The sequence below is a fragment of the Bemisia tabaci genome, chromosome 4 (assembly GCF_918797505.1).
Source record: "Bemisia tabaci chromosome 4, PGI_BMITA_v3".
In the NCBI taxonomy this organism is placed as follows: Eukaryota; Metazoa; Arthropoda; class Insecta; order Hemiptera; family Aleyrodidae; genus Bemisia; species Bemisia tabaci.
In genome coordinates this window covers 62,056,202-62,066,704 of record NC_092796.1, presented here as the reverse complement: position 1 = coordinate 62,066,704, position 10,503 = coordinate 62,056,202, and the positions used below count along the sequence as shown (strand labels likewise).

The 10,503-nt window shown below is 39.3% G+C and overlaps 1 protein-coding gene across 1 annotated transcript in view; it reads left to right on the top strand.

Annotated features, from left to right (window-relative positions):
* Positions 1 to 1,094: 1,094 nt before the first annotated feature.
* Positions 1,095 to 10,503, top strand: part of LOC109031778 (uncharacterized) — a 51,298-nt gene continuing 41,889 nt past the window's right edge. The window contains exon 1 of the mRNA XM_019043530.2: positions 1,095 to 1,615. Within this exon, the coding sequence (XP_018899075.1) occupies positions 1,171 to 1,615 (445 nt within the window). The 5' untranslated portion in view covers positions 1,095 to 1,170. The remainder of the gene's footprint in view (positions 1,616 to 10,503) is intronic.

Below are 10,503 nucleotides of genomic sequence, written 5' to 3'. Positions count from 1 at the left end.
AAATGTTTTCCGGATTATTACTATTAAAACTGCCGGAAGTCCCAAAATGTTTTCAACTATTTTCCTGATGATGCGGCAGTGTATGCCACCCCAATGAGCTGATATACATGAGGATTGAAGGGAGCACATGGGGGGCTCAGAGATAAATTCAGCCCCAACCTGACCTCCTGACTGAGTGAAAACATCAACATCCACACCGCGTGAAAGTCTTAGACTTGGGAGACGATGTTATTGATCCCTCTCTGGATAAAATTGTTTATTTGAGTACTTCCATTATTGAAAGTTGGGGAATTTTCCTCGCGCGGTGGAGCTCTATTGGATGTATATCTGCCAAATGGAACTACGTGCATTTAGACATGAGCCCTAAGACCCTTAAGAATATATGCATAACAGGGCTCACTTCACAATGCACATAGTTCCTTTCGCCAGAATTAATTATGAATAAAGCTTTGAAAACTGAGCTGTTAAAGAGTAGGCGACGAGGGGTGAGGGCGGAGGTAAAAAAATTTCAAAATCGAGAATCACCGTTTTTAGACGTTACATAGTCTTCTGAATGCATCCCAAATAGTTTGAAAACGTTTCATGAAATTTCACGCAAATGCATTTCACGAAATTTTCCATCTCTAGGTGAGAGCATACCTTGGTTTCACTTACCTTGGACTGAGACCGGGGACCGCTCAGTGGATCGAGTAAATCAGAGAGATCGGACTTGAAATTTTCAATTAAAACTGAAAATTTTGATGTTTAATTCGTCAAAATTTAAATTTTTACAGGGTGTCTCTGAGAAAAAGTTTCACGACGAAACCACTTTTAAGAGCTCAAAGTTTTGTATGAACGGAGTAATAAGCTTTGAAAGTTTTGAAATTTTGTCCGAGGTCTGCCATGGACTGGATCCACGGTGGGCCGGCAGCGGGATGATAGGGGTTGCGGAAAGGACTGGACGAGGTGGAGGCCGGCGGTCGGCGGCGAGAATCTGCGAGTCGGGCGAGTGGCGCGTTGCGGCCGGAGGGGACGGGGGGGGGGGGGGGGGCTGTGGGATCCAGGGGTCCGGGAGACCGGTGTGCCACTTGCGAAGCGGCCCGGCGTCGGCTGGAGGTGGTAGCCGGGTATAAAACGGTGGGTAATCATGTCGGCTCCGAATAGTAATCGTTGTGTGTGTGTGCTGCGACCATGAAGTCGTACGTCCTGATTTTCCTCGTGGCCGCGTCGGCGATACGCGAAGCGTGGTGCGAAGTGGCGTCGGCGTCGGCGTCGGCGGGGACCCAGGATAACGCTGTGCCCTCTCACGATGCGGATGCCGAGGTGGGTGGCAGCGGGTGGACCGAGATTTTCGGGTGCTTCAAAGGCGATTCGCCTAACCGTTGCCTCAGGGCCCGATCCCTCCGGGCATTGAAACAGTGGAGTGCCGAGGTCGTCAGGGTATCTCGCAGCGACCCCGACACCTTCGACGACTCGACAAGTGCCGGTGATTTAGTTGAAGAGATAGGACAACTTTTCACGTTTGGAATTTCTAAGTTTTTCCACAATGAATTCGAGCCGGCCTCGGCCGTGGCCAGCCCCCATCCTTCCTCTGATGCTTCCGCCAAATCTGCCTCAGGAGACCCCATTGAAGAAGGTAAGCCACCTCCCCCCAATTTTAATCATAATATCCGTCGCAGGCAACTAGTCAAATCAGGCATTTCATCAAATGACCATGAGTCTAGAGTGCTCAATGTTTTCAATGTAATAATTCTTTTAATCTACCCACTTCTATCCGCATTTTAATCTTCAACTCGATAGCTAAACAACGAAACTGTGACTCTCCATTGCTTTGTTTCAAAATTTTTGCTGCAAGTTCATTTTTTTCGAAAAGGAACGAGTCGATTATATATAGCTTGAAATAAATACAGAATATTCTTCTGACAGAGAAGAAAAATTGAGGATGTTTTCAAGCATTTACGTTGAATGGTTTTCCAAAGAAAAAATAAAGTCTGAAAAGAAGTCTGCGTTGTCGCCAACGGAGATACGTGGTTCCGCACTTGGGCCATCGATATTCGTCGCAAGCAAAAAGTCATATCAGGTACCTATATACCTGTTATCAAATGCCTGGGTTCATAGTCAAAATTTGATTGTTCACGAAGTCTGTATGTTCATAAAGTTACCGAAAGTTTACAGTGGATATTGTTTAAAATTCATCATATCTACCAAATCCTCTTGTAATTAAATCTTCAAACGCTCCTCACATAGTTATTTTAACCGTCAACATTTTGAAAATCCCCATTTTATGACATGCTGAAAATCCCGAGATAAAATCTCGTGAAAGGACTGGATCGAATTTACCTTTGTATGATTCCAATGTTTACAGAAACTTCTTTTCTAGGGGAGCAAATAATTATTTTGTCTGTAATTAGGAAACCAATAAGAACTGCAATACAAATAAGAATATTTGACGAAATGTCTAATGTGATTATTCGCCTGCGTCATTTATCTATAAATATTCCATTCGGTTATAAAAAGTTACTCACTGGGAAGAGGACATGGAGAAAAAACTTGGGTTCATATGGAGTGCCTACTTAAGTATTGAGTCCAAGCAGTGGCGAGGCGTGAATGATCGATAGTCGACGATATTTCCCCATTTGAAACTATGCTAAAGAATCGAATTAAGGTGTTCGTTGCAAACACCCTGTTTATCGATCATGTTTCACAGGTTTAAATGGCAGATCAATCGATAAATCGCAAACCACGCCACGCCGCTGAGTCCAGGTAACTAAACTTTTTGGTCATGGGGACCGAATCTCAGTTCAGGGACTAAAGCTTTTTTTGGTATTTTCAGACTCGTTTTTCACACAAGACTTTGCTTATCTTAATCCAAGTTCGGTTTATGTAAGTACAATCGGAAACTTTAGTGTACCAAAAAATGTTGTGCTCCATAAGAACCCAAGTTCGGTTCCTCTGACGGCAGTATTTTCTCAGCGTAGGGAGTCAGCTTTAAAGAGAGAGGAAGACATTGTGAAACCACGCGCAATTCTTCCTTTGTAGTTGTCCATACTATGCGACTCACAACGGGCACACAGGTAGTAGTGACAGTAATGACACTCTACATCGAAAACTTTTACTTTTACTATCGTCATCAACACCATCATTTAGCACAGTACGCGAAAACGAACTAAAAATTTTGTAAAATTAATTTCAATTAATAAACAGGAAGCCAAAAGTCCAAAAATATGAGCGACTGCTGAGTGAAAATTAAGATTTTGCATTATTTACTTAGGGGACCGGAAAAGTTTCAGGTGCACCACCGCACGGGCTTCACTTCAAACTATAATTCGTCAAGATATAATTCATTTTAAACGCTCATTCGCCGAGAAAAAACTTCGGTTAGTATGGAACACCAATGTAAGTTTTTTCTCCATGTACCGTAGATAATATTACAAGAGAACTCAAAATGGAACGTTTATCGTATGGGATGAAGAGCTCCTCCCCTCCTTCCCCCGAGGTACCTACTATCTAACACGTGCAATTCTCACATTTTTCGACAACAATATTCCACGGTTCATAGGGTTAAACACTGATATCCGATTAGTGTATATTCCAAAGTATGCTTTAGGTTTTAATTTATTCTATTAAAATGAGTCACGTTGACCCTGATTGACATCTTTGAAGCATTTAAACTTTTGACTTATGGGCTCCGTACTTTAAGGTCCGAAATGAAAAAAAAAAAATTGAAATCGGGTATTAAGTGCTGCAATTGGACTGCATTTTGCAATTTGGAACTATAAATTCTAGCCCGGTTTGAAAACCACGTATGAGCCATTAGTTTCCCTACGCACATAAGTGTTTTTTTTCAGATGAGCCAGAATTTATAGTTCCAAATTGCAAAATGCAGTCCAATTGAAGTTGTACTAAATCTTCACGAATAACTTAAGAAAATGTTAACAACGCTCCTGTTGTGAGAAACGCCTTTATTAGGATTTACCAATTTATGCCAAGCTGAACTGTGCACAGATGAATTCGAGCAAGAGTACTATTTAACACGAAAATCTGACGCACACTGTTTTTTTCTATTTAATGTATTTTTGCCAGGTCCCCACCGTTTTAAACATTAATACGTCCATTAAATTAAAAATGTAAAAGAAATTAATAACTACCTAATTCATGTACACTCGTAAAGGAAATTGATCTATTTAGAGATTCAGTAACCAAAGGAAGCTGATGTCATTCCCAATCTTTAGTTTTCAGTTAGTATATTGGCCACTCTATAATGTGAATCTAAATTTTTTGGAAGTATAGCATTGCTTTTTGGAAGCAGAACAAAGGCCGCTCTATAATGGACTCATGGATTTTTTTTTTTTTTTTTTTTTTTTTTTAATTCCGCGACTTTCACTGTAAAACTTATGAATTGAATTGAAGAGGTATAGCTAAAAAACTCATTTCAAACAGCAATTCTGATAGGTGTCTCAATACAGTGGTTAATTGGACACATTGTAAAATCTTATTCTGAACTTCATGTATGCAGCGAAAGTTTTAGACGGAGAGCGCACTATCTTTTTTATGCAACGAAAGATACAGTGCCTATACATATCAACCTAAGTCGGTGGTCAATTGGACGTATTTACACTAGAGGGAAGAATGTGCGAAGGTTTATATGCAACACAATTCACTTTAACATAAACAAGTTTAACTTCTCTCATATTTTTACATTCTTTGTAAGAAATAATTATTTTAGTATAAGTACACGCCGGGATAGATAACTGCACAGTGCATGGGTATGCACAATTTTTTACTTTGCTGAAACATGTATTAAGGATAGATGTAACTTTCTTCAACTCGCATACTTATTCTATAATCGCATCGCGCGGAATAATGTTAGAATTCACAAAAAAATTAAATTGTAATAAAAAAAAATTATAAATAAAAACCACACACCCAGCCCTGGAGGGACTCTTTTTTCAATAGTTTTGTAAAGAATGTGTCTATAACTGAAAAATTTTCCGGAATATCACATGACATACATCAACTATAGACTCGAAAATTTTCTAGAACTGAGTTTTAGTGTTCGTTTTATGTTTCAAAAAATAAATTTCACTTGGGTGAAACTTATCTCAATTTCTATTAAAAATGAAATAGAGTAAATTAAAAGAAGAAGAAGAAGAAGAAGAGGAAGAGGAAGAAGAAGAAGAGGAGGAAGAAGGAAATCTTCGTCAAATGCTTTTGTCCATTTTACCATCTTTATCAATTAAAAATTGCTGAAACGCCTTGCGAGAAGCTAATTTTCCCTTTTTAAGGGTGTTGTGGTTAGGTCTCAATATCTCCAAGTCGAACCTTTGCGGGTTGATCCCTAATAAAAGGAATAGAATCCCTTTTTCAAAGGACTGAACGGTTCACGGAATTGTAGCGGCGTTCCAAAACTTTTCAGACATTGATCCTTTAAATGATTTGGCGACTTCAACGCTGAATAGGAAAGTTGAACAAGTCTTTTCCCCAGCATAATAATAAAAGGGAACCAATTTAAACAAAATTCTGTACATACATCAAGTACAGTCAAACTGATTTTCATCCGAAAGCTTGCAGATTTGACATCAGGTATTTGTTGAGTGGAATTATTGGATCGATGCCATGGATCATGGAAAATTGACCACGTACAGTGCCAAGTAGGTGAGCTCATCTCATATCGAATCGAGTAGTGAACGGAAAAACAAGAACAATAGAATTGTCAATTCTATGAACATATTCAACTGGCCATAATGTGCGATGAAAGATTAATATGTGAGAATTCGGATAATTTCTACTCCTACTCCATATCCAGTCTACGTCGTCTTGCTCTCCTACTCGGAGGTGGAAGGACGTAACTCTAATTTCACCTACTTTGAGAAAACGCCAAAAAAATAATATTACCACTAACATGATCTCTCCTGAAGTTGCCACTTTTTCTTCCACCAATATCTCCGTGTCCAGCTAATTAAAACATGCCCCATGTTTTAGACGTTGATTAATGCTTAGTTCATTTTCTCTCATTCCAGGATGGAATCAATTCCCCAACAGTGCTTAGTTCCGCTTTTTCTTTTCATCGAAATGAATTCATTTTGCTAGGAATTTTCCAGCTTTTATGTTCCATTACTTACATAGCACGGAACTATTTACATTATGACGTGAGCCCTGTTATGCATATATTCTTATGAGACTTAGGGCTCATGTCCTAATGTACATAGTTCCGTTTGGCAGAAATACGTCCATTTATAGGTCGCATGGTGTGCAATACCTATATACCGAATACGTGCATTTTTGACACTGAATATATTTTTTTGGAGGAGGGGGGGGGGGCGATCTATCGGATTACGCTGAACCCGGGGATTTAACCCTAATACTGAATGGGACTGCGTTTTGCAATTAGAAACTCAAATTTCTGGTTCAGTGTAGAAACAACGCGTGTACCATTAGTTTCCTAATAAGTGTTTTTACGGACGAAGCAGACATTGCAGTTCAAATAATTGCAAAACAAAGTCGAATTACCTAGATGACGAGTACAACCAGGTGATTTTAACATACTGACCAGACAATTTCCCAAATTATACCTCGCAAAATTCTTCAATTGATCGAATTGAGCGCGAAATTTGATAGATGTGAAGGAGTGACAACTGCGTAGGCTTGAGGTAAACTTTCATCTCCATAATTGAATCTGCATAGAAAGCGGAGTTCACTGCGATCTTCGCGTGAACAATGCAGGTAAATAAAAGCTTTTGGAAAAAAGGTTCAGAGGAGCGGAAAAGAGAATCCTACCCCTACGCGAGCGTGAATTATCAGCAATATTTTTCTGTTCGAATATGATAGATGATCAGGACGCTTTTTTGACGATATTGGGCAGTCAATTTAGAGAGACAGGCATGCTACCGCGTTAAGGAAGAACGTCGTATGAGCCTTCAGACGTTGCCATGTTTCCTTCGATAAAAACCGAATTTACTGGGAAAATTTTGAATATTTTTTCTCGGAATTTTCAGACTATTTTGTACGCAATTTAATCCAAAATATCTAAAAATTTCAAAGAAATATGTACATGAATGTCGTCAAAAATACATGTTTTTTTCGCGAAAAATTTGGCAACTCTCGAATGGTCATACGGCGTTTTTCCTTAGCACGTGAGCATGGACCCCTGCGCAGTCAATTTCCGGATCTTTTTCGACAGAAGGAATCGAAAGCACCGATGTGCTCATTGATAAATCACTTGAAAGCTCAAGATCTTGACTCTCCGTGAATGCATTTCGATTGCTACGTAGATAGCCATGAATAAATCCACACGATTGTGTGCCTCTGCTGCTTATGCGTGACACAGATTATAAAATTAAAAGAGCCAGGATGCATATCGATGATACCGATACTTTTCCTTGAACGAACCTAGAAAAATTGGCCTCTCGCACACAGCCTACCGCGCTCCTTTGCGCCGAGCGCGAGCGCCTGTCTGACCCAGTGGCCCCCCTAAATTTATAGAACCGGTGTTTGAAGTGGCGGACTCACAAATTTGGTGTTTTATGTGCATTCTTTTGTCCGAGACGGACGACTCTATTCCTTACCTCCTTATCTTCCTCTACTGCTCTTTTTTTCACATCCCTTCCTTTTCTCACTCTCTCCCTCCTACCATCTCTTTCATCCTTTCTTTTCTTCCTTTTCTCTAACCCCTCTCCGCCTCCCCGCCAGTTTTCAATAAATTTTGCTTTTTCTCCTTACCGCTAAAGGTGATTCGAAGGACGTCATATTTGGTGTCAGAAAGACATGAGATATATCGCATCAATTAGTTCAATTTCCTTAGCTACTTTTCATTTTTTTCGAATTTTGAGATCGCAATTCTGTTGTTAGGATTCACCTACCAATTTTGACCACCTAATTCAACTTAATAAAGGTGTGGTTTTTTTAAAGGAAAAACCACGCCTACATTTTCAACAAAATTGGAAAGTGATTTCTTTAGTCTCCTGACAACAGAATTGCAAATTCAAAATTCGAGAAAAATGACGAGTGACTGAAGAAATGGAACCAATCGATGCGATACAGGTATCGCGAGGCGTCCATCGAATCACCTTAGCAGAGTTTCTTCAACTTCGCAATCATCAACTGCCCTCCAATCCCTAAAATTTATCCCTTCTTTAAATACCAAAGCAGACTGTCTCTGTTTTATAGCTTTCACTCTTTTTTCATAATTTTTGTCTTTTATTTTTTTACCTCATTTTCATTCTTACAGTACCTAGAGGTGTAAATTAGCCAATGTCTCAAGGACGCGACTACTATTTTCCAATTATTTTGTCTGGGACAGTTTTAGGATTTACGAGACCGCGGGTGGAATGTTGTAGTACGGATCTCCTTTTAAACGCGTAAAAAGAATGATTCTGAAAGTCAGGAAATCTTAACTGCGTAAAACGCAACGTTTGGCATTTCTCGTGATAATGCAGCGTCCTTTAAAGACAAAAAATTGTAATAGTACCCGTCTTTCATTGAGACTATACGAGGTAGGTTCTTTGACATTTATTGCCATTCATACCTCGATTTAAAAATAAGTAGAATAGAATAAGAATAAAATACGAGATAAAATAATAGAATAAGTAGAATAGTAGAATATATCAATTTTATAGAGATGCCTTAGCAAGTTCTGCCATTTACACAGCTATAATTTAAAAATAATATTTGTTTACAGGATTGGGAAAAAAAGAGAGAAAGAAAGAGAAAGAGAAAGGAAGGGCGGAAGGAAGGAAGGAAATAAGTAGGGAGGGAGGGGGGAGGGGGGAGGGGGGGAGGGAGGGAGGGAGAGAGGGAGTGAAGAAAGAAAGTAGTAGAAGTAGGCAGTATTTGTTTATTTTATAGATGTGCCTTATGATAAACAGATTGAAGTAATACAAACCATTCTTGCTTTAGCTGATATTAAATTGGCATATTGAAGAAAGACACGAACAACAAACAGAATTGCGGAGTCTCAAAATTTCAAACCTTTATTTTTTCTATAAAAAAAAGCTCACCATTATTTCCGCCGATTTTTTTTTATGGATCTGCGGTCTCTGGGCAGTACAGCATTAGACCCCAAAAATATCTAATTGTTCCTCTTTTATCAAGAACTTTGTTACAATGTGCAAATTTGGCTTTCACAATGCGTTTGTGAAGTAAATATGCATAACTAGAAATGATACGTTTTTGAGGATAAATTGGATTCCGCAGCCTTGAATCATAACCTCGATACAATATTTACTATTCCATCGGCTTACAACTTAAAATTCATTGTGATGTAGTATTTATTATGAAAGAAAATTGAAAGTTCTGCCTTCAGGCGAGCTGTTAGGTTTTCAGGTTACAGCTTGAAAGTCGAGGTTAGAATCACATTCTTACGACTCAATACTTCTTATGACTTCTGTAGGAACGGGTGACCTATTTTTCAATAATTCTTATTTTTCTCTACCCCACATGCAAGCACCGAACTAAAGAGCCAACCTAGACAACTTTATCCCCTCCCTCCCTATCCCCATGGACTGTGCATATTAACTACAAAACCTGTAAAATCACACACGATACACCCCTTATTATCGGATCATACATAGCTGACGATCAGTTAAAGTTTCTCCAGAATAGGATCTTTGCTTCATAAAATGACGAACTGGAATTGAAAGGTTCATATTATTCTACTGTTCCTCTTTATTAGCTCCGTTTGACACATATGCTCATTCTCATGAAATTCTCAGTGAGAGAGGGAGTGCATAAGCCGGCTGGTGGAGATTTGGAGGTAACAGGTTTCGAAAATGAATCAACATGCTAATTACAAATTATGCAGGCCACCAGATACATGGTGCTAGATGGCGGCTAATGGACGGTGCGAAGTAGTCAAATTTAATCGATCTCATAAAACCGAGTTCACCGCCGTCCCGGGCTGGGGGCTTTGAGACGTGGCATCGTGAAAGGATGGACATTATTCATGAGTCCAGTTAGAACTCAGTTTAAAGCCCCATTTAATGCTAACCGAGTTACCGTTTTTTAAATGGTCACAAAACTGTTCGCACCGGCTCATCCCAGCGCCGGGTTTCCATTCGCGCCGGGAAAAAGAAAACTCTGGCTACGTCATTCATCCTTCCTGAATACGGGGTGGGGGTCGTGCTAAGGGGAGAGAGCAGCTTTCAAGAAATGAAAAGAATTTCATGTTTACGGATTAAACTCAGGTAGGTCTACCTACTAATTGCATTCAAACAAGAATATCATGAAAAAGACGTCTGATATGCCACCGAGGTTAGGTGCTCTGCCAGGAGAATTTTCCTCTACTCCAAAAAACAAAATATAATATCAAAATTACCTATACCTTTTTTTTTACCAAAAATTATATACCTTCACTTCTGTAGCTTTTTCAATAGATATCTCCTCTTCTTCACCCCGGTTGACTACGTGACAAACAGTATAATGTATGATGTATACTGCTGTAAAAAGGTAAGGTTTCTCAAAAATTACACCACTACACCAATAACGATTTCCTTAAAAGCGAAATATTTTCTTTACAATCTAAAAACA